General features: G+C 40.0%; 2 protein-coding genes across 2 annotated transcripts; one reads left to right on the plus strand and one right to left on the minus strand.

Moving 5' to 3' along the window:
• Positions 1-6,457: 6,457 nt before the first annotated feature.
• LOC308395987 (uncharacterized protein) lies at positions 6,458-27,385 on the minus strand. The gene is made up of 16 exons (XM_080881047.1): positions 26,851-27,385; positions 26,592-26,674; positions 26,326-26,482; positions 26,054-26,215; positions 25,831-25,956; positions 25,519-25,736; positions 25,317-25,422; positions 21,432-21,596; positions 19,650-19,772; positions 9,112-9,708; positions 8,614-8,696; positions 8,343-8,499; positions 8,046-8,207; positions 7,764-7,889; positions 6,930-7,160; positions 6,458-6,742 (listed from the first exon to the last, which is right to left on the minus strand). The coding sequence occupies exons 1-15, from the start codon at positions 27,331-27,333 to the stop codon at positions 6,936-6,938; spliced, it is 2,973 nt and encodes a 990-aa protein (XP_080737173.1). The 5' UTR covers positions 27,334-27,385; the 3' UTR covers positions 6,458-6,742; positions 6,930-6,935.
• On the plus strand, positions 19,365-22,099 carry krt98 (keratin 98). Its single transcript, XM_080880354.1, has 8 exons — positions 19,365-19,784; positions 20,077-20,159; positions 20,285-20,441; positions 20,846-21,007; positions 21,106-21,231; positions 21,369-21,589; positions 21,777-21,799; positions 21,937-22,099. Exons 1-8 carry the CDS (start codon positions 19,380-19,382, stop codon positions 22,035-22,037), a joined length of 1,278 nt encoding a protein of 425 aa, XP_080736480.1. The 5' UTR covers positions 19,365-19,379; the 3' UTR covers positions 22,038-22,099.
• Positions 27,386-27,493: the final 108 nt, after the last annotated feature.

Here is a 27,493-nt window from a genome sequence, read left to right on the forward strand (position 1 = left end):
TGCAGTAAAGCTTCTGTACTACGTCTGTGCTAAATGCCTGCTAGCAGCCAGCTAACTTAGCTAAGCACAAAGACTGGAAACTGCTAGCCTGCCCAGTCAGGAAGAAAGCAAAGTGTTTTGTCCAGTGTGATGAATTGCTGTTGACTGTGGAAATTCAAAACTGTGCCAATAGATAAGCTGTTATTAAAAAAAAAAGTATGACTACAACTAAAGGTTACTGTTGCAGTTTATGTTAAATGTTACATGCAAGGTATTGTGTGAAGGTTTCTTGTATGGATTAAGACACTAATCGTGATAACGCTGTTCTACCTTCTAGCTAATGTATGATGAAGGGTAGGTTACCGCCTGGATGGGGCACATCTGACTATGAAGCCAAGAGACACTTCATGCTCATACTTTGATGTGTTACTCATGAAGTAGGCCTGCAGTAAACAACTTTCTTTATGATCCTATTTTTGTTTTTTTATCCTAATAGGGACCAGCATGGACTTCTTTTTAAAACCACAATAATATTTCCCTTGTAGCAAGTAGAAAACATACGGGTTTAAGATGCTTCCAGATGTCTTCACTTTTCCCTTGAATTAACTTGAATGTTCATCTTTATAGTCTGTGATTCAACGGATGGCGAAATTAGCTTAGCCTGGCACTCAGCACCACCTAAAAGCTGGGATGTCATTTTCTGTCTAAGTTAAATATTATACCAGATAAGTTGTTAAAACAAGTGGTGAACACAGCCAGAGATTAGTGATACTATTGCAGGGGATGAAACCACTGTATGATGTGGAAAGGTTTCTTTTACACAAAGACCAAATCCACTAAAGTATTCAGCCAATGCTGACTTTAACAATCAGTTCATTATTAGTTTGATTGAGCAGAATTTCTGTTATATGCCAAGTGTCTTCCTCTTTCACTCTACAAGCCCCAGGCTAGCCTTGAATGGCAAGCAGCCACAACAGTGGGAAATACAGAAATCCTGTTTGCAACTTGGCAGCGCTTTTTATGGGGTTCCTTTATGCAGCCACGTGCAGACAGTTATTAACCTGTTCATGCTGCACATGACATGACAGCTATTTTTTGTAACATTCATTATAAGGTGACGCTCCTCTATAAATTAAACCAAATTGCTTAAACACTTCCTCTTCCAGTTATGTGGGAAAGTCAGTGGTTTATAAATCATTCATAAAATTGCAGTGATAATATATAATGTTTGGTCCTCTGTTATAAAGTAATTGATTGTAAAGATTTCGGTCAATGTCATGGCCCACTTGTCCCAGATAATGGAGGAAACTTATATAGACTGAGGGTGATTAAAATTTTTGCAATTCAGCCTACAGCCTCTAGGATGGTACATCCATACATGCCATTTCCAAAAGGCAAGGCAAGTTTATTTGTATAGCACAATTCAACAACAAGGTGATTCAAAGTGCTTTACAGAGACATTAGAAACAAAAACAAATAAAAAGCATGATTTAAAATTGATTAAAACAAGCAAACAAACTAACTAACTAATTAACAAACAAACAAACAAAACAGTATATAAAATCAAAACAGATAAAATCAGAACAGTAGATAAAATCAGTAGTTAAATGTAAGTTTTGAAATTTAAGCTTAAAAGTGTGGATTTGGTGCTTTATTCAAATGCAGCTGAGAATAGGTGAGTCTTCAAACTGGATTTAAATAAACTGAGTGTTTCAGCTGATCTGAGGCTTTCTGGGAGTTTGTTCCAGATATAAGAAGCATAAAAGCTGAATGCAGCTTCTCCGTGTCTGGTTCTGACTCTGGGAACTGATAAAAGACCGGATCCAGATGACCTGAGGGATCTGGAAGGTTCATACTGGGTCAGGAGGTCACTGATGTATTTTGGTCCTAAACCATTCAGAGCTTTATAGACCAGCATCAGAACTTTAAAGTCGATCCTCTGACAGACAGGCAGCCAGTGTAAAGACCTCAGAGCTGGACTGATGTGGTCCACTTTTTTGGTCTTAGTGAGGACTCGAGCAGCAGAGTTCTGAATGAGCTGTAGTTGTCTGACTGATTTTTTAGGTAGACCTGTAAAGATGCTGTTACAGTAATCAAGCCTACTAAAGATGAATGCATGGACTAGTTTTTCCAGGTCCTGTTGAGACATCAGATCTTTTATCCTTGAAATATTCTTGAGGTGATAGTAAGATGATTTTGTTATTGTCTTAATGTGTTTTTCCAGTTTAGGTCTGCATCCATCACTACACCCAAATTTCTCGCCTGGTTTGTGGTTTTTAGGTGTATAGATTGAAGTTCTCTGGTGACCTGTAATCGTTTTTCTTTGGCACCAAAGACTATTACCTCAGTTTTGTTTTTGTTTAGCTGGAGAAAATTGTGGCACAACCAGTCATTAATTTCCTCAATGCATTTACCAAGAGCCTGTACAGGGCCTTGATCTCCTGGTGACATTGTGATATATATTTGTGTGTCATCTGCATAGCTATGATAGTTTATTTTGTTGTTCTTTATAATCTGTGCCAGTGGGAGCATGTAAATGTTAAACAGAAAGGGTCCCAAGATGGAACCTTGGGGAACTCCACATGTGATACTTGTCTGCTCAGATGCGAAGTTACCTATTGATACAAAGTATTTCCTGTTTTCTAAGTATGTTTTGAACCAGTTTAGTACAGTTCCTGAAAGACCTGTCCAGTACTCCAGTCGTTTGAGTAATATGTTGTGGTCAACTGTATCAAATGCTGCACTGAGATCCAGTAAAACTAAGACTGACATTTTTCCACTGTCTGTATTCAGACATATGTCATTGAACACTTTGGTCAGAGCGGTTTCAGTGCTGTGGTTCTGTCTAAAACCTGACTGGAAGGCATCATAGCAGTTATTCTGTTTTAAGAAGTAATTGAGCTGTTGAGAAACTGCTTTTTCAATGATCTTACTTAAAAATGGGAGATTTGAGATCGGCCTGTAGTTGTTCATTTGTGTCTTGTCAAGATTGTCCTTTTTCAGTATAGGTTTTATTACAGCAGTTTTTAGTGATTCTGGAAACACACCTGACATTAAAGAAAAGTTGACGATCTGTAACAGGTCTGACTCCAAAGTCTTTGAGACCTTTTTGAAAAAACGTGTTGGCAGGACATCTAAACAGCAGGAGGAGTTCAGCTGACCTATGATGTCCTCCAGGTATTTGCTGTTAATAGGGTGAAACTGTTTCATGGTGTTTAAGCAGTTTTTCGGTGGACACAGTACATATTCTGGATCTGCTGTTGATGTACCAATTGCTTGTCTAATCTTTTGGATTTTTTCTGTGAAGAATTTGGCAAAGTTATTGCAGGCCATGGTCGAATGAAGTTCAGCTGCCACTGACACAGGAGGGTTTGTTAGCCTGTCAACTGTAGAAAATAAGACCTGAGCATTATGGCTGTTTTTAGTGATGATGTCAGAGAAGTAGGACCTTCTTGCACTCCTCAGTTGTAAATTATAATTGTGAAGTTTCTCTTTATAGATGTCATAATGAACCTGGAGTTTTGTTTTTCTCCATCTGCGCTCAGCTTTCCTACACTCTTTTTTTTTCATTTTTCACTAGTGTGGAGTTTCTCCATGGAGACTTTTTCCTTCCAGAGATAACCTTCACCTTAATGGGAGCAATAGTGTCCATTTCATTTAACATGTTAGCATTGAAGCTATTGACGAGCTCATTGACTGACCCTCTGGACAGGTCAGGTGTTAATGGGAAGACCTGGTTAAAAATCGCACTACTGTGTTCAGTTATACACCGTTTTGTGATCACTGCTGTTGATATATTTATGTGGGCTGAGATTTTACTTTCAAAGAAAACACAGTAAAGGTTTGCTGTGTCACCCAGCACAGTTTCAAGACTAAGAAGCACTGCCACAACCATACAAAATGACCTGCAGTTAGAGACCATTGTTTGGTCTGTTACCAGAATTGGCAGGTACATCCCTGAGCACATGATGCATTAACAGGTCAGGAGAAGTTGTGGAGAATGCTCAGCTGCTTACATCATAGTTAGCTGGTTTGATGATGGGTCAGTGGATCAGAGCTCGACGGGCTAGACAACAGCCCCCCGACTGCCATTAGGGATCTGGATAAAATCCTTGGATCCATTGACACAACAAGGCCCAACCTCATGTGGCGAGAGTGTGCAAGCAGGAGATTTCCAAGGTCAACATCCGTCGTCTCAATAGGAGCACCGACATTGTCAGGCATGCATATAAGCACATGGGGGCCATACAAACTACTGTGTACAATTGTTGCTACAATGAAATTCTGGCAAAATTGACTAGCCCGCTGCTTCATTTTTTCACTTTGATTTTCTTGGTGTCTTTGAATTCAGCCCTCTGTAGATTGATAATTTTCATGTACATCAAATGATGTGAATCATCCTCTTACCCAGTCCATGTCCGTATACACATGGTGTTTTTTTTCCCCATTGAGACCTGATTTTTGAGCAGTTTAAAGGATGGGTCTAGCCACCATGACATTTTGTAGCCTTGAACTGACATTGAGCAACTTGTATAGCCACACGCTAAAGCATACAGTGCCTCATGTTTTACTGTTACTAGTTTCATAATTTACAAAAGTGTACCATGCTGCATTAGATAGTGATTGAGATCCTAAACTCTTCAGGAAAGTTTATATGGAAACGACAGCACAGTGGTGCAATGGTTAGAACAGTTGCCTCACAGCAAAAGGATCCTGGGCTGGAATCCACCAGCCAATTGGGGCTTGTCTTTATTAATCTGCATGTTGTCCCTCTGCCTGCATAGGTTAGTTCTGGACACTTGACCTTTCTCCCATAGTCCAAAAACATGTCTGTTAGGTTAATTTGTGATTCTAAATTGGCTGTAAGTGCAAATGATTGTCTACCTGCCCTGGACTGGGGATAGACTGGTGCTCTACTCCACCTCTGGGACTGCTGGGATAGGCTCCATCAGTCTTGAACTGGATAAGCAGTGAAGAATCAATAGAGACCATAAATCCTTCAGGAAAGTTTTTACAGAGTTTAAAGATCAAATGAGCAATAGGGTCATTATTTCACAAACTCCAGTGACTTTATTTTGCAACCAGAGGAGTTCCCCTTTTTCCAGTCAATAGAAAAAATGCAGGTTCAAAGCACTTAAGTGGGGGCTTCAAATTTCAGACCCAGATTAATCTTTTTAATGCATTTCAATCTTCACAAACGTTTTCAAGCACATCAGCAGTAGCTGATGTGCTTGAAAGCAGTCATTTTAAGCAGTAATAGATGCAAAGGCTGACCTGCCCTAAGGTAACATTTGTAATGTAATGGTATGAGATTAGACCCTTTGGATTATTATTAGAACATGTGCATGTTAGGAAACTTTCTATTGTCTAAGTCTGAGACTCTTCAGAACTGCTGCTGGACCCTATGACACAGATTTTTGATAATGCACTACAAATATAAAAGTTGCTTGATGAAAAATGAAAAACATCATAGCACATTTTAATCACTGAAAAAAACATACATTACAAATTGTCAGTCAGTTGCTTTCCAGAGTTTTCTAAAGATGGGTCCAGCGGGTTAGCAATAATCTGAGTAAAATAGTCTGGAGTTGGTTCAACGTGTTTTTATGACCTCTGCTGTGAATTTTTATCTTTATACCAGTGTGGACAGACTCTGATGTGCAACAAAAATGGGTCCAAATATGGGTGAGAGAATCTCCTTAGAGAGGGGTAGAAGTTGCAATTTAATCCACTTCTCTTCTTGCCAACAAGCATTACACCATCACTTGAGAATTCGCTCTAATTTGAGAGGCTGTGACTTAACACACACACACAAATAGGCAGAAATCTTGTCTCTCTTTCTTTCTTTCACACGAAACATACAATAAGCTAGCAGCAACCCCACCCTTAACAGTTTTTCATCATGACAGCCCACACTGGTCATTTGGCTTCCCTCAGACTTCATAAAAGGGGGCAGAGTTCAGTACTGATAGCACAGTGTTTGCACAATGACTCTCTTTGTTCAGTTAAAGGCTGTTTGTATTTCCACTCTGTGTTTCTGTCTTGGCCGGTGTGTGTTCTTGTTTCCAGGTGACAGTAGTTACACAGACTTCATATAAAAACTTTTGAAAACCCACATGGGGCAAGGATTAGTCAACCATCTGGGTGTGTCTTTCTCTGAGTAAGACTTGGGATCATTTGCTTCATTTGAGTTTCTTGTCATGTTTGAATTTTTCTAACATCAAGTTTGCCATAGATTTCTGCCCGGCTTCTCCTCTAAGTCCCAGTGCTTTCCACACTGAGCTGTTAACCATTGTTCACCCTTTCCTGAAAGCAGTGCTGTTACGTAACACAGATTTCCACAAGCCCATATCCCACCTCCCAGAAGTTATCGGTTGCCATTGCAACTGCATAAACAGAGCAATGTTATGGAGGGGGAAAAATGTATACCCTGAGTATGTTCTGAAAGATCAGTAAAGTGACAAAAACAACACAACTCTTATATTCACTGGCAGATTTATTTTTCAGAGACACCACACACACAAACACACACAGTACATCAGGAATTTCGTCTTCTGATTTGCAAACTTGGATCGTGAACTCTTAAACAGTTTTTTTTTCCAACATTTTTCAGTACAGTTTCCTCTCATTTAAAATCTTTTATTTGTGGGAGTATGTGTGTGTGTGTGAGTGTGCGTGTGTCTAAGAACAGCTTGTCCTGCCAGCTGGAGCTCCTAGCTGGAAGTGCACACAGTGGTGGTTGTGACTGTGGTACTTCAGCCCCCTGTTAAAAGAAGAAAAAAAAATTTATGCTGTGCTTCTAGCTTTTATTACAGGAACCCATCAAGTCTTCGTGGTATTTGTTAAATAAGACATTACTTACCTGTACTAATTGGTCTAACAGTGAGAAAAGAAGTACGGTGCAAGAAATGAGTGCATTTTCACGTAAGGAGTCTCAAAAGCACATTCACCTGTGTCTATCTGGACTCTTCTGATTCCAACAGGCTCCTGTAGGTTGCAATTTCCTGCTCCAGCCTTGACTTGATATCCAGAAGCATCTTGTAGTCCTGGCCCTGTTGCTCAATGCTGGCACGAACGTTGGCTAGCTCTGCTTCAAGCATGTTGATTTGGTTCTGGAAGCCGGCGAGCATGGCGCTGTATCGAGCCTCTGTCTCTGCTAACGTGTTCTCCAAAGCCCCTTTCTGTTAAAGTGGGAGGAAAAGCAGAATTAGGGCACACAAGTAGTGATGCCTAAATCATGTTATCTGTACGTGCAAACAATTCAGTGTTTTAGGTATATTTGTTCTTAGGTATATATGTTTTTCTATACTGTTTTATCTCTCTTTATGAAAGTATAAAAGGCAAATGCATTTAAGTGCATGTGTCTTTTTCTCCCTGAGTGTGTTTGTTGCAGGGAGTGTTCAGTGACTAACTCCAGCTGAGCACAGATAATCTGTGGGAGTACAGCTTCTGAGCCATCCAGTTCAGCATTCCTTCAGCTTTCTTTAAACTCTTTTATGTCTCCCAGAATCTGGACAGATGTCTGTGAAATGTTTTCCTGACCATGAGGCCCTCCCTCCTTCCTTCACTGCTCCAATCATTCTTATCTCGCTCACTCGCTCTCTCTCATTCTTCATTCTTGCAAAAAAACCCTTCCTTTCCTGCCCTCCCCTCTGCTCCACACCCTCTGTCATCGTCCCTTTCTTCATTTCTTTTACACAAGACAGCAATGTGGGGATTTTGATCATATAAGGCAATATCAGTGAGATGTGAATAGATGGTTTGGGGTTTCATGTTTTTCTTACCATACTAAGCTGAGACTGCAGCTCAATCTCCAAGCCCTGCAGTGTGCGCCGTAGGTCACTGATCTCTGTCTTGGACGTCTGGATTGTCTCTGTGTGGATGGTTATCTCTTTTGTCAGGGTTGCCGACTAAAGCAGGAAATAAAGACAAAGTTAGATGATAGTAGTTACTCATCTTGGCTTCAGAGATTGTATTTAATTACAGGATAGACTGCTGCAGGCCTAAACCTAGTCATTTGCAATGTGTGGGATATAATGACTTTGTTTATGTGAAAATCTTTTTACCTTGTCATTAAACCAGGATTCCTGATCGCGACGATGTTTATCGGTAATTGCTTCATACTGTGCACGGATCTCCTCCAGAACTTTGTTCAGGTCTTGCTGAGGTGCGGCATCTACCTCTACGTTGACATTGCCTGTAAGCTGAGAACGCAGTGCTGCCAGCTCCTGAACAAACAGAGAAAAAAGAGGGATTTAGATCTGTTTGATTGTTTCAGTTTATTCAGCTCTATAGAATAGATGATTCATCTAGCAGTGTGTATATAACTGATGGCTTGTAAATTCAAGATATCTATAAATCACCTCTGCATGATTTTTCTTCAGGTAGGCCAGCTCATCTTGCAGGCCTTCGATCTGCATCTCCAGGTCAGCCTTTGTCAGGGTGGTCTGGTCGAGCAGGCGGCGGAGGTTGGCAATGTCAGCCTCAACTGATTGGCGCATCATCAGCTCATGCTCGAATCTAATCATTTTTTAAAAGTAGAGAACACTGATATGAGACAACAGCTACTTTAAGCCATTGTGTTTAATCTTACAAGGACAGTCAGTTCACAAAATTATAACAGTTCTTGCTTACTTGGTCTTGAAGTCATCAGCAGCCAGTTTGGAGTTATCAATCTGGAGCAGGATGTTGGCATTTTCCATTGTGGCGGCATGGATCTTAAGAGAAGAACAACATTGTGAGTTAGTTTTGGTTACATCACTATACATTAGTTAGCTTAGGCTGGTTTTGATTTTGATCTGTTGCTAGCTTTGCATACTTATGTTAACTGTTAACATGCAGTTCCTCTGTGCTGCAACACCGTCTGAAGTGTTGCAGCTATACTAAATGATCACGCACAGTGTCACTCAAAATGTGTCAGTTTTCCTTGCTTAATTTGAGATTTTGGAATTAATACATATTTGTTAACTGTCCACTAAAACACCAAGTATTCAGTAGCACAATAGATTATGCAGTCTGTCATTATGCCTATCATGTATGTTGATTTTTGAAATGCTTCCTTGTTAACCATTTACAGCACAACAGATATTTGAATTTTCTGGTATTTAAGCAGTTAAGCTGGTACACACATACCTTGTCCCTCAGGCCGTTGATGATGTCCCAGTACTTGCTGTAGTCCTTCTCAGCTGCTGGTCCCTTCTTCTCATAGTACTCTCTGATCTGTTTCTCCAGCTTAGCATTGGCTGCCTCCAGAGAGCGGACCTTCTCCAGGTAGGAGGCCAGACGATCATTCAGGTTCTGCATGGTGGCCTTCTCGTTCAGGCGCACTGTTCCCTGGTCCAGGGCGCTTGAGAGGTCAAAGCCACCGCCACCCATGCCCAGGCCGCCACCCATCCCCATGCCGCCACCCATCCCCATGCCTCCTGATGAGGACACAAAACGTGCACTGGAAGCAGAGATGCGAGGTGTTGATCTGAGGCTGAACCCAGACACACTATGGGCCTTCTGGGGAGCAGCACTTGATGTGAAAGTGCGGGTTTGTCTGATGATAGACATGATGGCTGTCTGCTGGTCAAGAGAGGACGCTAAAAAGAAAGAACCGTTACACAGCTGTAGACTGCGGCAGGACTCTGGGGTTTGATAGAGAGAGGCAGGCTGTTGATATAGTGCTGCTGGTGTGGGGCGGGCCTGAATGGGAGGGGCAAGGTGGAGAACTGGGCAGGGAGTTTTCTGTTACAGCTTTAAAGCGACATTTGTTTTCTGTTAAGGACCAGGGTTTGGTTTCTGCACACCCCTGTGAGGGAACTCTTATGGAATGTGTGTGTGTGCGTGCGCGCGTGCGTGCGTGCGTGCGTGTGTGTGTGTGTGAGGACTGTTAGTACCGTATGTATGTGTGCATATCTTTGTGCGTTTTTGTATTAATACTTTTTGTGTATGCTTTTATAAATACCTGCCGGTATAGTCATGATCACACCACCCATTTGGTATCTCACTGTAAATGGAAAGGCTCCAGATTTGATGTTTTTGCAAAGTGCTCATATGAATGTTGACCTATGGTGGAACATTCATACGAGCACTTTGCAAAAACAAAAGTTTCCATGAGTCTCTTTCACTTTAAAATCCACATGATGATAAAATCAAGCTGTAGTAGAGTTAGTCCAAATGAAGCATTTAATCTCACAGCCTTTAACCTTACAGTGCTTTTTACAGATGAACAATTTGATTAATCTTCTGTTTGCAAAAGACTTTGCTGTAACGCCATGCATTTGTCTATACCGAACAGGTAAAGTTTTTAAACAGCTATTTTCTAAAGGCAAAAAAGAATAATAAATGATTGTGGACTATTTAATTTAATTTATGACCAATGTTTTTCAGTAACATGTTAATTTGTCACTGTGATGGCTCTCAGTTAGATAAAAAGAATGTGTAATAAATAAATGTGTTACTGGGTGCTGAATGCATTAAACCAGCCTTGACCCACTAACTAACATTGTTTTCTGTCTTTTCAGTCAAGAGAATACATCAGCACCCATTGTTCACTATTATCACACACAACATCCCCCCTCAGTCTTGTATCCTGTGTGCGTGTGCACGCGCGTGTGTGCGTGCGTGCGTGCGTGCGTACGTGTGTGTTTGCGTGTGTGTGTCCGCTCTTTTTGTTGGTTTTGGACTGTGTCACAGTTCTTGAGCGATGACACAGAGCCCCAACAAATTGTGCAAGCAACTTATGTGTTAGCACATGAATGTGTGGGTGGTTCAGTGTGCACACATGTGTGCGTTGTCGTTATCTCAGTGTTGGGCTCTGGCCAGTTTCTGTGCTCTAGCATCTGGTGTCAGCTGGGGGAGACGAAAGAGGCACAGGGGGATCAGTTTACAGTCAGAGGGAAAAGTAAATCATGCTTCTTTTGTACTTTGTTTAAGGGGCAGAATCTGGCCACTCTATATTTAGCTGGGTTACACAAGCTACTACTAAAAATTACAGATACAGATTTTTGTCTAGACTACATCTGTACCGTTAGAAGCTCTTAATACTCATTTTAACCTTCAAACTAGAACTCACCTTTGCTTTAATTTACTTTTTTTACTTTTGTCATGTTATTTGACGAGCGCGGAAATGCCACTTTCATGCCTATGCCCAAAATATGATGCAAAAAAATCTCGATGGGTTGTTAATGCCTGCAAGACACGGGTCACATGACCAGAACTAGCCACAGAGCTATCAGTCCCTCTTACTTAAAATCTTGAAATGAATCAGTATTGCACAATTTATTAGGCGCATTGGAGTGAAACGTGCATCTTACTATAAATTCTACTTATGACATTTATAAAGATATAATTGTGGGCCAGAGTGCAGGAAAGCTGCTAGGCAACCAGCAGTAACTTTGCATGGTCAAAGTCAAGCAGCTAGCAGTAGCTTTCTGCTTAGAGTGCATATTTATATTTAAAGTGCACATGTGTAAGAAACCGCAATGGTCTTTTTAGAAAGTATAAGTGTCCTGCAAAACCTAAAGCATAAAGCACCTTCCAAATATGCACTTGTTTCCATCAGTTTGACAGCATCTTAATGTGTATGCTTCACGTCTGAGTTAAAGGCCTGGTCGGCACGCCCAAGATCCCAACTGTGCATGTCTGTGCGTATCCCAAAAGGATAAACAACAAAAACATACATTTTAAAATGTCCGCTTTGCCCCCATCTCCAAATCATTTTTGCACTTAGGTTAAAGCATTCCTCATGTATGATGGTTTTTTTGTCCTTTTAAAGGAAATAGATTATTTTTTAAGAGCCTGTATGCAAAGGGTGGGGTCAGGCACAGACATTTAGACAAACTTAACATTCAAAGGTGTGGTTACACTAAAGTTAGTGTTCTCTCTGTCACTGTCTTGTGAAGGTCTGAATAAAGCCCTGAGGGTCATTACAACAACGAAACAATGTGTATTTATGAGTAACAGAATGCTTCTGCGTCATCAGGTTGATGAAGCAATCAGTATTTCATATTCTTTTAAAAACAGCTAAGATTTAATCCTGCAGATCAGTTCATCTCCTTATCAGTTCTACTTTGTTTTTCCAAAACACCATTTAAGAAAAATAAGCCTTTGTGTAGCTGAAATAAGTTTGTTTTTGTTAAGTGTTAAAGACTAGGTGTTTATTATAGCCTTTTACGGTCTTTAAGTGTCTGTGAGTTACAGTTTTCCCTTGACTTGAGTGGAGATAAAGACATGTCTAGTCTATTTGTATAACCCTTAATCACCTTTAATATGTAGCGTCTCAGCGGGCGTGCCAGCACTCATATTATGAAAACAGTGAATGAAAGATAATTCCTCTAAACTAATATCCTCACAGTGAGTATGTAAAAAACTCCCACTGGAAGCTCAAAGGGGAAAAAATGCACCAAACCCTGGGGGAGTTGGTGCTAGGTTTCTCATGAGCTCTGATCTTATACACAACATGCTGTCTAAACAACACTTGGAAAAAAAATTTTTAAACTGAGACTTCCTGGCATTGTAACCGATAAAGCATCAATCAAACCTGGCACAGGTGCTGAGAAATATGCAGGTACGGGCAGATTCATTACCAAAACAGATGAGTACACTTTAGAAACGTGTTAAAACAGAGTGGTTGACCTCATGTCTGACTTGGGTTGGTCAATCAAGCTGGGTGTTTTCACTAAAACCAAATTATGACTCATGTATTCACAGCAGGTTATAATCTCCATGACAGGCGACTCACACAGACACCTTTCTTCTTAATGTCCATTTTTATTTAAATATCAATGCAACCTTCAGTTACAATGTATTCACTACGGTGATGTGATGCATGTGACGACAATGTCTTCAGACCTGAGCTTCAAACTCAAATTGATGAGCTTTTTGTTATCAAGCTGATGATGATTGAGAACAAAGTCTATGCTCAATGTTTACTAAAACATCCTCCAGAGTCCTCCATCAGTGGCCTAATAGATAAAGCTAAATCATTTAAATCCTGTTAGCCGCCCCTTCTACCTTTGTGGCAATCCTAAGGTGTCTGACCGTGTCCTTTATGATGCTTTTATTCATACTGAGTAATTTACTATCTCATCCAGTAAAAATATTACTCCACCTCCACCTACTTCAAAACCCTCAGGCAAATTGGCTTACTGCTTACTTGCCAAGAAGTCAACATGAAGATAAGATCATCTGATAAAGACTGTTTACAACCTGCAGCCTGTTCAGATAACACTCTGTTTCATGACTTGCTTGACAGCTTTTGTGACTATTTTTCTATCACAGTATTGCTTTTCTTTCTTCTGTGTATATCATGATAAAAGTTCATGAAACAACAATGCACTCTACTACCTGCAGTCTTGAACTTCATTTTATTCGTCTGAATGAAAATCTGTTTTCTGGCTATGTTACAGTCTTTCATTGAGGTCCCACAGTTGCATTTCGTTTTAATAATGTAGACTGACTGATATGAAATTGCACTTTTTTTTAAATGCTTATTTTTAAAATAATAGTCCGATCAAGATTAACTCAATTTGAGCTGTATGTGGCTCTTAGACTAAAATTCATTACCCATGTTTTAAGTCCTTACATCTAAAATAAACCACAAATAATGACTGCATAGTGAAGCAAACTTGCAGCTAACAGTAACAGGGGGAACAATAAAGTGCTCCATTCATTGTGTTCAGTTTCCTTTTCTCAGCTGTAAGGACTAATGAGATGGTTTCTATTCAATGTTAAAACAAAAAGAGTCACAACCTAAGAACATGAGAGGAAGCCCACTGTTCTCCTCAAAGTTACCGTAGACTCAAAACATCAAAATACTCCACTATTTGGAAGACTGTTTGTAGCATAGCAACTACAAGGATGGCAGTGTGCATGCGTCACTGTGTATACCTGAACCTTATCTATTGTATTCTGCAGTGTTCTGGATGGTTTGGATTCCTTTATCTGAACATAACCGAGCAAAGTGTCCTTGCCGTCAGTTTCGTTGTACAATGAGAATGACAGTTGGCTGGTGTTCCCATGTCTTTCACAACCAGGCTACTTTCTTTATTAATAATTGGCACATTATATCATATCAGTGCCATTTTATTCTTTTTTATTGCCTCTTGAAATCTATTGCACACATGAACCAAATAAAGTTTAATTATTGCCTTTTTATTTGTAGATTACCAGATCAAATGTATCTCATCACACTCGTTTTTTAACACATCTCTTGTATTTGATACCTGCAAAGCATTTTATTCATCGGAGTTGGTTTTTACAACACGCTGTAGACAAACTGCAACGTTAACAACAGAATTATGGTGTATCCTCTTGTATTCTCTCAAGTGATGGACTTACACATGCATGTGTCAGACACGGGGACTTCTTCAAACTGGCCAGGTCATGTGAACTGCTGAAATCATTTAGCACTGTTTTAACAAAATGTTCACTTGTCCAGTATTTTGATTTAAGAGCAAAACTAATCAAATTCAGCTGCACCTTGTGATTTGTGATAACTAGCATCTACACTAACAGGTAAAGATATGCATGGAAGGTTAATAGATCACAGTTATGTCACCCGTTGGTGTGTAAAGATGCAGTTTAGTTTAACAGAAGAGAGGAAAGTGTTAGATGATTCAGCTAACTTTGTTGGCAAAATGCGGAAATCTGTATCGGTGCATCTATTAAAAGTACTATTTGGACCTGCATGAATGCAAATACTCCAGTTTCGCTTGCCAACAGGATATTAGTGCACTGGCCAGACAGAAAGCCATAATTCGAGCATTTCAGCACATGTTGGCATTCTAAATTAACCTCAAGTGGCCACGATAGGAAGTGCGATTTTTGGCACTTAATCAATGGAACATTGTTCAGGTCGAGGTTGCTCAGTAAACACAGAAAAATACAATAAACAGTGTCTGTGATAGGCTCATTATTGTCATGTTACCATGCTGATGCTGGCAATACAACTAAAGCAATGGGACAAAAGACATGGTTGAAAACAAAAGTAAAGCTGTAATTAAGTAATTCTTATTAGTTTCAGCATCTGGTGTGCAGTTGTTTTCAGGGAATACAAATTTAATAATTCAAGGTATTTGTGCAGGATATACTGTGCAGCCTTACTGCACCAGAGTGTGTCAATATTAACTCAGTAATTAATGAGAACAGTGTCATTGCATGTTTGTCTGGATCTATCATCTATTAGGGAGCTCCCAAGTTATATGAACAAATAAAGAAATAAATAAAACATCCTCAATGTCTAGCTATGAATGCAACTCCGTCTTGGTTACAGATATACAATGCACAAACAGTAGGGAGTGGAGCTCATTGCAGAGAAAGTATGAATCACAGTCTGTATGGAGCAACACAGTCCTTAAAGTCTCTAAATGTACCACACCCTTCCACAGACATTATCAGATACACTTTAACTATCAGGTCTGTACCACACCATCAGCAATATTTCTGACAAAGGTCCTGGGCTAATTTATTGACTGAAAATTCAAAGTGTGAGTGTACCAACCTGTGTGTATATCTATATGGTGGATTTTGTGTGCTCGGTTTATATTCCCTCTCTCATCATGCAGTAAATCATCAGCTGTGCATAGACTCACTCATGTCCATTCATCAACAGTAGTTTGAGCAAACTGAAGTGTGTTGACCCACCATGGTTCATTCCAGCAGTGAAGCCACTGTTCAATGTTTTAAAGGAGAGCTTCTTCTCTTCTCAAAGTACTACAAGCACTTTCTGGATTCTACTTAATTACCTCAGAGTTTGGTAGGTGCAGCTAATTTAGTGCACCTAAAGCTACCCTCTGCAGAAAATGAAGGAAAGAAAAGTACAATTTAACTTCCATCTGCTTACATGCTTGGTCTGTTGTCTATTCTAAAAACATCTAATATATAAAGAAACTAATAGAACATAAAAAGATTAGACACAGAGACACAAGGAGAAGGTCAGATAAGGTCTTGTTGGGCTAATGTACTCTCACAGGGCCACACCCTGCATACAGGTGAGATTCTCAGTAGAAGTGCACCATCTAGCGATATCCAAAGGTATCACTTTTGTATCACACACAGAACTGCTCACTGTGTAGATTATTAAGCATGTTTTCAGTGACTCACCCTGCCACACCCAAAGGGGTCATGAAAGTTGTGTAAAGTGAGAGCAGCAGGTATGCTAAACTTAATTTTCCAAAAGACAGTTCGTCATCATCTTCCTCTCTTATTGAGGCATCTGATAGATAAATACAATCAATGATAAAAGGAAATTGATGCTGTAACATTATTAGTTTAATAATAGATAATCTTGCAGTTAAAACATGAATATCACGTCACAAAACAGGCACACAGTCTTGCTCTTCCCTGAGACGCACAGAGTCACATACAAAGTGTGTAACTATTCAGCACACGCTCATTCGCAAGTATGCACAGAGTATCCAACATGTAATGACAGCTGCAGAATGTTTCTGATTTAATGACTAAAAGAAGCTGAAGAGTAAAAAGAAAAAAGGTGCACAGTGGAGCTCTGGATCTTTATTGCAAGTCAAAATGTGGGTTCCTTTTGATCTGTCTGCCTGGTCTTCTTGTTGAAACAGCAAAATTAAGTGGGTGTGGAGAGCTGATGGAAGGTGGTGAGCCCATGCTTGGTCAGGATTGGTCTAAAGTTGAATCTTGTAAATTCTTCTCTTGCCCACCCCTTTAAACACTGGATGATCATTTAACCATACGATATAATCATTTAGATCCATTGCTATCTCAGATTTGGGATCAGTGGGATTTAAACTGATAATGCTGTGACATTGGAATTCACTCTTCCATAAATCGATTACATTTACCCTCGTTGAACAGCTGCTGTTACCATCTATGAACTCTTATTTTCAAAAAAGAAGTTTTTCAACTTTTTAAAAAGCATGCAAGTGTGCCTTGATATGCAATCAGATATACAAATCAGTGAACCTGTAGTAACACCACAAGGCATTGGCGGGAAGTGCGACATTATTCTCATGTTAAACTGAACTAAAAGATCTTTCAACAGTGACCTGAGGAAAAGTTTTTGAAAGGATTATGCTGTCAATCAACATGAGCTCAGTCATGTGAAATGTTTTCAAAGTCTTGATGACATCATGTGAAAAACTAAATACACCCTATGATTTAATAGCTTGTTGAACCACCTTAAACAGGAATAACAATAAAACAGCTGGTATTTGTATGACCTTATCAGTCTTTCACACTGTTGTGGAGGAACTTAGACCCGCTCTTCTTTAGAGATTGCTTCAATTCATATGGTCTATGCGTAATCGTTTATGCACAGCTCTGTCAGTCTGACTACAGCATTTCAGTCCAGATGGGGACTGTATTTCAACTGGAACATTGCAACCCCTTGATTCTTTTCTTTTTCAGCCATTCTGTTGTAGATTTGCATGTATGCTTGGGATTATTGTCTTGCTGCATGACCCAGCTTGTGCAAAACTTTAGCTTTTGGACAGTTAGCTTCACATTTGACTGTAGAATACTTTACTCTTTTCAGAAAGAAGAGGATGTAGAGTCTGACATGCAGCTCAGGGGTTTTTTACCGTTTCTCTGAGCTTTGCACAATCAGGGCTTTGGGTGAATTTTATGCGAGTTTCACTCAAGGAAAGATTGAAGCATTTTGTTACCACATAACTGAATACTCCAGACCAGCATACTAACAAGATTAGCTTTTTTTAAAGGTCGTCACACTTGTTGATGATGCTAAATGGAGATATAACACACACACAAACAACACAGTCTAAAATTGGACTACTAAGTCAAGTGTTTAAAACAGGAATCACCTTATCAATAATAATATTATTTATTAAAAAATATAGTTTGTAGTTTCTGTGCTTCTAATGCTACTTTCTCTCTTGCAAAACAGACTGAGACTGACTGTCATTCCTTAGATGCAAATCAACCATCACTCATTCCTTTTTCTGGCCTCTCCCAGCTTATCGGTGTGACTGCTGAATGAGGAAGCTGAAGAGCTCAAATGATGGCAGAGAGGCAGCCAGGCTATGTGACTGAATGATGATAGGTTGGTGGGGGGAGGGGGTACAAGGTGATTGTTTTCTCTCATGAGTATGGCCTGATAACTACAAACCAGTAAAACCAGCTGGCGCATTCTCGATAGGTTAACATCTTACTTTTGCAAGTTGTTTATGCAATTAGTGAAACATATTACATTTATCAGTATCCTACTTGTTGTGGGCCCAAAAGATTGCTAATACTTTTATAAGACAATCAGCTATAAGCGCTAATTAAACATAAATTTCTATTAGGTATACTTTCTCTAAAATGCCAGAGACATTCCACTTAGGACATGTTTGTGTTTTAGTGTCTCGCTCTGTGGATCTTACTTGATGCCCCATCAGCAAATTAACATACTCACAATGGCAGTGGTGACAAGATAATGTTTGGCAGGTGTAATGTTTACCATGTTCAACCTCTTAGCTTAGCATGATCACTTAATTGAGCTTCTGGCTGTGTATTTGCCTACCCTAAGATATATTACATTTTAATAGTCATTTTTATTTAAAAAAAAAATTAACAAACAAGATTTAAAATTGCTAATTAACACAGAACTGCTGGTGGCTCGCGGGATCAGCCCTGTGCTAGATTTTCCTTCCCTTTGTATTTTCTCCTGTTCTGAAATTTGGAGTTTCTTGTACAGACAAGTGCTGCATGCTCTTGTCTGTGTGATCACTTAAAATATAAACACATCCATTCATTTATTGTGTTACAGTTACATTGTGTAAGTTTTAATTAATACAGTCTTTTGTCTATTGCCTAGAAGCTTATGTGGCAAAAATAACGTCAGCTGACATAGAGTACCACACAGGTGAAATTATCGCTGGTATGTGTTATTTTTGTCACTGCTATGAGTAAGTAGGGTGAGTGACTATTTTACAGGATAGCTACACACTGCAGTCTCTTAGGATTAAAAGAACCTAAACTTTCACTGTTTTATACATTCTCTGTAACTCTGGAGTACTTAACAAGACATTTAACATTTTAACAAACTGCAGTTTATATCATTCTTATTTCATATCCACACTTCAGTGTAATGCAATTCCACCCTAGGATAAACAAAGTATTCAGATTTGGATTTTGAAATGTATGTTTTTCTCATACCAACATCTAAGCAAACAAAAGGGGGGGGGGCAAAAAACAAACTGATGAAAGGATTATCTAGAAAAAGGAATTTTCAACTTATCACTGTGCTTTCACTGAGTTGCAACAAAATGTGGAATCACAAGTTTGACCTGAAAAGAGGTGAATGAACGCCTGCCCACTGGTCACCACACCCATGGTGATGGAGGGATTGCATAGAGGGGTAGGGGGGTTGAGCTGTCAACTGCATTCTTACCTTTCAGCGTATGCAAGGCCCATCCCACTTTGGCAACTATATAACCACAATGCCAAAGTTAGGCACTCAGCTGCAGATCAACTCCAGTTATCCTACTTGGTTCACATCAAGACCCTTCAACATGTCTATGAGGACAAGAAGCTTCAAGCAGAACACCATGAGTGTCTATGGTGGAGCAGGAGGTCGTGGAGTCCGTATCTCTTCATCCCAGATGAGCTGTGGAACACCAAGCTTGAATCTTGCTGATGGTCTCGACCTCCATGTTGGGGCCAATGAGAAGGCCACCATGCAGAACCTGAATGACCGTCTGGCGTCATACCTGGATAAGGTGCGCAAGCTGGAGAAGGAGAATGAGCACCTGGAGAACCTGATCCGGGAGTGGTACCAGAGCAGAAACGTGGTCTCCCGTGACTACTCGGGTTACTTCGCCACCATCGAGGATCTGAAGGAAAAGGTAAGAGAAAAGATACAGATAAGAGTCTGCCTGAGCAATTCCTGCTTGTCAATGTTCATTGTAAGTGTAACAGAAGAGGTATCTTTTGGTATCTAACTTTTCAGTTAGATGAGCTCATTCATCATTGTCAAAGACTTAGATACTGACCCATAAGTTAAGTTAAGTCCTGAATATTACAATGTTAATTACACAGAGAAGCAGCACAGGTGTAGAGAGGAACTCAAATGTTGTTACCTGAAGTAAGAGCTTGATTGTTTTCTGACTGTTTCCATGTGTTTTTGCCCACTCATAGATTTGTATTGCCTCCATGCTCAATGCCAAGACCATCCTGGACATTGACAATGCAAAACTGGCTGCTGATGATTTTAAAGTGAAGTGAGTGTGCCCTCTGTATGTTTATAACCCTTCTACATTCACATGTACACATGTCTGACTCACAGCTTCTGATTGTGATAACCTGCTGACTTGTCCATCTGCCATTTTGTGTGAAATTCACTCAGGTATGAAAGCGAGCTGGCCATGAGACTGGCAGTGGAAGCAGACATTGCTGGTCTGAGGAAGCTAACGGATGATCTTAACCTATTGAGGCTGGATCTGGAGAATCAGTATGAAACCCTGAAGGAAGACGTCATTAGCCTCAAGAAAAACCACGAAGAGGCGAGTTTACTGAGAGGGCAACCTTATGAGATCACATCTGTTTTTCATTGCAAGCTTTTGTGGCTGGCTGTTCATAATTCACACATGACCCATGTTTTACCCCTGATAATACAGAGGAAATGCAGTGTTAGGTTCATGCTTTTATAAACAGCTCTGCCACCTTCTCCTTTTCCCTTTGCTGCCCCTCTTCTCTCTGCACACTTCCATGTATTCTTCTCTTTCTCCATTACCTCATTGCTTCTGTTTGTTCAACACCCGCACCCACCACACACACATGAACACACATGCAGATTAAAGAGCCAAAAACACGCATGACTATCATAACAACAGGTAGATTATTTTGAGGATTTGTGATTTTTTTGTGAAATATTTTGTGAAATTTTATTGCCCTTTGACCTCTGCAGGATGTGGTTCTACTGAGGACTCAGATGGGTGGCCAGGTTAATGTATCCGTGGACGCTTCTCCCTCTCGAGACCTTAACGAGGCTATAGCAGAGATCAGGCAGCACTACGAGGGTGTGATTGCAAAGAACAGCAAAGAGCTCGAATTGTGGTATCAAAACAAGGTGAGAAGTGAAGTTATTATTATTATTATTATTATTATTTCCATGAAGTGATCTTTCAACTGGAGTGAAACATATTATGATGTTGTGTTTCTGCTCAGATTGCAGAAGTGGAGCAGGAAGTGCAAACACAAACTGAGGTTCTGGTCACAACACGAAGAGAGATTACAGAGCTGAGGAACACTCTCCAGAGACTGGAGATTGAACTGCAGGGCCATTTGACCATGGTAACACACATCAGTTTAATGTCACTGGAACTGATGTCATTTTATCTGTCCATTAAGTATGACGGGAATGTTTGCAGTATGTCACACAATTGCTGACTGCCTATTCACTGAACAATTTTCTTCTGAAACTCAAACAGAAAACATCTCTAGAGGGAACTCTGGCAGAGACCCAGGGACGCTATGCCATGAAGCTAACAAACCTTCAGAATATGGTCAAAAGCCTGGAGGATCAGCTTTCCCAGATCCACAGCAGTATCACCGACAACAAGCACAAATATGACATGTTGCTGGATCTCAAGACCAGGCTGGAGATGGAGATTGCAGAGTACAGGAGGCTGCTGGATGGGGAGGATGACAGGTAAGACCTAGTGAAGAGAAAGAGGCAGTGGAGAAAAATGAGAAAATATGATGAGAAAATCATGAGTCAGGGGAGAGAACATTAGAGACAGAGGGGAAAAAATCTACGTTTGTTGATTTTGTTGAAATTGTTTATGATATGAATGATTCAGACTAATGATTTCTCTCCCACCCCCCATCCGCACCAGCACTTATTGCAGCTCAAAAAAAGGCAAGAAAGGTTTTTTTTGTATCATTCGTATCATTTTTTTTTAATTGTCCAAATTATATCATAAATTTACATTAGATACAGTTTTAAGAAATGTCTTGAGAATTTATCATGTTTGTTTTTTCTCTTCTTTTCTTTAGTGGTCAAAAAGGTCATCACAGTGGTGGAGAAAATTGTGGATGGAAGGGTGGTGCAGACCAACGAGACCGTTGATAATCTGGGTCAACTTAGGGATGAATAGATAGAAGCTCGTGGAATATGGGATGAATGATCAAAAAATAAAGATCATGCAGTTGAATTAAAGTTTCATGTGTGGCGTCTACATAAATGTAAAATTATTATGTAGGTTTTCATCTCTTTTGTCACTTTATAGTAGATGTGCATGTGGCATTAGTCAGTGTGGTTTTATTTAACATATGTATGACATGAAAAACCAGAAATAACTGTCAATTTTGCAGCTTTAAGGTGAATTTAAGCCCCTTTTCTGTAGCCAATCTCCTTTCGTAACAATTTAAAGGGGTTGGTTTTATTAAGAAGCCACCCTTTTAAATTGTAATAATGCTTTAATTTAAGCAGACAGGCTTTGAGGTTATGACTGACAGCTGGGAAACTTTGACGTGGCTGTAGCTGTTAGCAGTCTGTTAAGCTTTGCCTCGGCAAATTTGAGTCACTCAAGGTCATGTATGTTGTGTTGGTGCCTGTTGAAGTATTTTAATGAAATTCCATCAATTTTCTCAACCACTTCTCCAATTCAGGGTTGTGGGGTAATGGGACTGGAACCCATCCCAGCTGTCAGGAGTGAAAAATGCAGTGAGAGAGACAGACATTTAGGCTTTAAAACAGGGGTTCACAAATCAGTGTCTTTTTACATTCAGTCTATGTTGACTACCAACATATTTTATCATAAATGTGGACAAAATAGGGTTTTATGTAATGTAAAGTCTTTTCTTGTTCCTTAAACCCCTGGTTAATCAAATTCAGTGAGTACCAAAAAACTGTAAGCTCAAACTAAACAACCTTTATACATATGAGACACTTCTTCTGACAAAAAATAAATTTATCTCTCCTGAAGACAAGTACAAGGAAAAAAATAACAAGCTGTTAAAATTAGTTTAGAGCAGGTACTAAACAAATTCTCAACCCCATCTCTACAAAGCTTGATTAATTCAATTCAATTTCAATTCAATTTTATTTATATAGCGCCAAATCACAACAAAAGTCGCCTCAAGGCTTTTTTTTACTTCTTATAAACTTAGAAGTAAAATTGCAGAGTATAATAATAGTTTCTGCCTGGTGTAGGTACAGGGAGTGCCAGGAAAGAGTGGGTTAACCCTCTCAGGCTCAAATTAAACTTTTTGTTGCTAATGCACAACCAAGTCCTGCAGTGGTACTTCTGAGTAAAAAAAACTCATAAAATATGTATGTGGGGTAATCAGGTTGTTAGTTTTTAACTGTTGCAAATCGGCAACGCCTGCCTTGAGAGGGTTAATGATGGAGTGACATAATGATCGGTTTATAGTAAAGAGATTCAATGATAATAATAATGTTGTTTCTTCTGATTGCACAGACATTGTTTGCTTACACGCTTTAACAACTGTGTCTCTTTAGAGTTCACCTACCTGTGGATATACTAAGTTAGGTTTTTTGGGCATTTTGTCTCAGTGGACAACTTCTGTTCAGAACCAAAAACATTTACCCCAGAGGTTGCTATATTAAAGACACATTTAAAAAAAAAACATCACTTAGCTTATCAGTATCCTTACATTTTAATGATCTTTCTAAAACCTAGACAAATGTCTTCTTGTGTTGATGCACACATTCCCTGCCCCCTAGTGGCAAAATGTTGGTTGATGCAGCTTTAATCACGTGTAATGAGACGGAGAAGTCTATCAGAATCCACATGGTGAACATTTTGCTCACATCACATATGTTAGGGGTGGGAAGATCCATTAATTTTAATGAACAAAAACTTGTTGATTCTTGATGTCATACACACGTTTTCCCTCATCACAGGTGAGGACGACTCAGAGTACAGACAGTGGACTCTGGACTTTGTGGACTGGTGTCAGCAGAACCACCTGCTGATCAACGCTGGGAAAACCAAGGAGTTGGTAGTGGATTTCTGGAGATGCAGACCCACCACACTGACACCGGTGAACATCCAGGGAGTGGACATTGAGATAGTGGACTCTTATAGAGATAGTGGGTGCTCACCTGAATAATAAGCTAGACTGGAGCCACAACACCGATGCTCTTTACAGGAAGGGTCATTGCAGACTCTACCTGCTGAGGCGGCTGAGGTCATTTGGAGTACAGGGAGCGCTTCTATGACTCTGTGGTGGCATCTGGCATATTTTACAGTGTTGTATGTTGGAGCAGCAGTTTATCTGCAGCTGAGAGGAAGAGGTTGGATAAACTCATTAGGAAGGCCAGCTCTGTTCTGGGATGCACCCTGGACCCTGTGCAGGTGGTGGGAGACAGAAGGACTCTGGCCAAAATAACATCTCTAATGGACAGAGTCTCCCACCCCATGCATGTAGATGTTGCTGAACTGCAGAGCTCCTTCAGTGACAGACTGCTGCATCCTAGATGCATGAAGGAGCGTTTCTGCAGGTCCTTCCTCCCTGCAGCTGTCAGACAGTACAATCAGAACTGCTCCCAACAATCATAGATGTTTACATCAGCGCTGTATCTTGCACTATTTTATAAACCGATTCACACTATAACCAGGGATTGCCTCTTATCTGTATTTAATTTTATTTAATTTAATAACAGTATGGTACTCAGTTTTTGGTAACCATTGTCCTTCATGCAAATATGTAAAAAATGTGTATGTTTCTGTTCTGTCTTGTGTACTGTTTGTTTGTATATGTGTCTTTCTGGCTGTTGTAACACCCAAATTTCCCCCTGTGGGACAATTAAAGGATTATTCTATTCTGTTCTATTCTATTCTATTCTATTCCAAATATGAAATAAAGTCTAAATGCTGACTGTAACGTGTTTTTAAATGTTTTTGTGTCATCGTGTACTCAACAGGTTCAGAAATGTTTTACTTTATTGCTCTCTTTCTAAAGACTATAAAACATCTTAGGCTCATGTGTCATAATGGAAATTTTGAAAAGAGGCACAGTCCTGAGTAATCATTACTTTTAGCTTTTCTATCTAGCAAGATGGCCTCAGGCTGCAACTTTATATTTGCTGTTATGTTTAATTTAATTCTCAGCCAAGTTTATATTGTCAAAATACTAATATTATCTTAGTATTCACCAATGTCATGAAATACCTTATGAAATATAAATATACCTTTTAAAAATACCTTCTTGGTTGATGAAAAACTGTGGAACTGTCACTATCATGACATTTGAAATTAAGTAAACACAAATAAGACAAAATTCAAGTCAGCAAACTGAGAGCCTTTTATTGCATCACGTTAGTATTTGAAGGATGTAGTAGCGACTTAGATGTGGAATTTGTGTACTCCAGAAGTTGTGCTGTGTTTGCTGTTTGAGACAGTTTAGGTATGGGTGGTGTGGGTACTTGAGGACACCACCTTGCCATCGCTTACTTCCTCAGTGATCACGACCACTTTTTTATTGGTGACGCTGGAAGATCCAGAGCTTTGGATGCTGTGAAAAGTACAGAGTTGGTGTTAAAATCAGTTTAAGATTTAAATTTGCAGAACTAGCTTATGGTGAAAGGGCTGAATTCTTCATTTTTCTTACCTGCCCTCTCCATCCAACAGCCTCCTATACTCTGCAATCTCCATTTCCAGGCGAGTTTTGATGTCGAGGAGCATCTTGTATTCTTGGCTCTGGCGATCAATATCAGCACGGAGCTGCATCAACTGTTCCTCCATGCCTGTCACTTGCATCTGGAGGCCTTGAAGCTTCATAGAATACCGTGCCTCTGTTTCAGCCAGAGAGTTTTCCAAACCTGCTTTCTATTGAAGAAAGGAAGGGGTAAAGAAAATCTGTCAAAAATCTGAAGCTGGGATTAGTGAATAAGTTCGAATAAAGCCAAATGATTTTATTTACCATGCTTAACTGTGACTGTAATTCAATCTCCAGGCCTTGCAATGTGCGACGGAGGTTAGTGATTTCTGTTTTGGATGTTTGCAGAATTTCTGTGTTCGCAGTCATCTCTTTGCTCAGCTCATCTGACTGCAACAGATATGAGACTCAATGCAAAGTTCATATATCACTAAATAACTTCGAACAACAATCTATGCATTGAAAATCAGATCTTCTTCAGTCTTACCTTTTGATCAAACCAAGCTTGAAGTTCTTTCTTTTTTTTGGCAGTTATAGATTCATATTGGTCACGGATCTCAGCCAAAACACTGTTCAGGTCTTGTTGTGGTGCTGCATCCACCTCCACATTGATCTGACCACTCATCTGGGTTCTCATTGCTGCCATTTCCTGGTGGACAAATGGTTCAGTATTTTAATTGAGTTGGTTGTATTGTACAGTTGAATAAATTTGTTCCATTTTTAATTTGCTTGAATGACTGTTCACTGTTTTCTACTGACCTCCTCGTGGTTTTTCTTAAGGAAAATGAGCTCCTCCTTGAGGCCTTCTATCTGCATCTCCAGGTCAGATCTGCATAGTGTCAGCTGATCCAATAGTCTCTTCAGCTCAGCAATATCTGCCTCTACTGATGTACGCATAGAAAGCTCGTTCTCATACCTGCAAGGCCACAAGTGATGAGATATTTCATCTCAACAGTTCTGTGTTTGTTTAGTGTAAATTAAAAATTCACAAGGTTCAACAGCATTTAACCACTACTATCCCTTACTTGGTTCTGAAGTCATCTGCTGCCAGTTTTGCATTCTCACAGGCCAGAAAGATGCGTCCATTGACAGAAATGGCATCCCGGATCTGTGTGATTATGAAATACCATTTTTTAAATAACTACTACATGTCTTTATATTTGTGCAAACATTAAAAACAACTGATTCTGACTTATATTTCAAAAGCAACTTCTTAAAGTTCATGCATTTCATAATAAATTAAAACGTGGTGTAGCATTCAGATTCACTACTCATGTGACATACCTTATCTCGTAGGTCAGCAATAGTGGCCTCATAAGCTGAGTAGTCACGGGCTGAAGGGGAGGTCTTATTTTCCAAGAACTGCCTGATCTTGAGCTCAAGTTCACCGTTGGCCTTCTCAAGCTTGCGCACTTTCTCCAAGTAGGAGGCCAGGCGGTCATTCAGGTTCTGCATGGTGGCCTTTTCATTGGCACCAACATTGATATCCCCGCCGCCAAAACCTGCACCACCACCAAAGGCTGCACCACCACCAAAGCCTGAACCGCCGCCAAAGGCTGCACCGCTACCAAAACCTCCACCACCACCTCCACTGGAAAAACCAAAACCACCACCACCACCAGAAACCGAAATTCTTGCTCCATGTCCACCTGCACCACCGTGCACGCTTCTAGCATACATCCTTTGGACACTGCCTCCACCTCCACCTATGCCTGAACCTCCAAAGCGCCCAGAATAACTGCTATTGGATGTTGACAAAGACAGCATTGTGAAGGTTGCTCAGGTGGTCTGACTGCCTTGAACAGACGGAGATGGCTGAGATGCACAGCTCTGCTGCTGGACCCTTTTTATGCTGCAAAAAGCTGCTGCTGCCTTCAGTGTGGGTGGTGTCATGCAGGCACAAAGGGAGGAGCATTACCTAAAATGG

The sequence above is a fragment of the Rhamphochromis sp. 'chilingali' genome (genome assembly GCF_963969265.1).
Source record: "Rhamphochromis sp. 'chilingali' genome assembly, chromosome: 4".
Lineage (NCBI taxonomy): Eukaryota > Metazoa > Chordata > Actinopteri > Cichliformes > Cichlidae > Rhamphochromis > Rhamphochromis sp. 'chilingali'.

Bases quoted from the DNA above. Each gene is read 5' to 3' on its own strand.
- krt98 (XM_080880354.1), top strand. From the start codon at position 19,380: ATGCCAAAGTTAGGCACTCAGCTGCAGATCAACTCCAGTTATCCTACT. The intron at 20,442-20,845 runs GCGAGTTTACTG...TGACCTCTGCAG, and splicing joins TCAAGAAAAACCACGAAGAG to GATGTGGTTCTACTGAGGAC. The intron at 21,232-21,368 runs GTAACACACATC...AAACTCAAACAG, and splicing joins TGCAGGGCCATTTGACCATG to AAAACATCTCTAGAGGGAAC.
- LOC308395987 (XM_080881047.1), bottom strand. From the start codon at position 27,333: ATGCTGTCTTTGTCAACATCCAATAGCAGTTATTCTGGGCGCTTTGGA. The intron at 25,737-25,830 runs GTAAATAAAATC...TTTCTTCAATAG, and splicing joins TACAGTCACAGTTAAGCATG to AAAGCAGGTTTGGAAAACTC. The intron at 8,208-8,342 runs GTGATTTATAGA...CTGTTTGTTCAG, and splicing joins TGAAGAAAAATCATGCAGAG to GAGCTGGCAGCACTGCGTTC.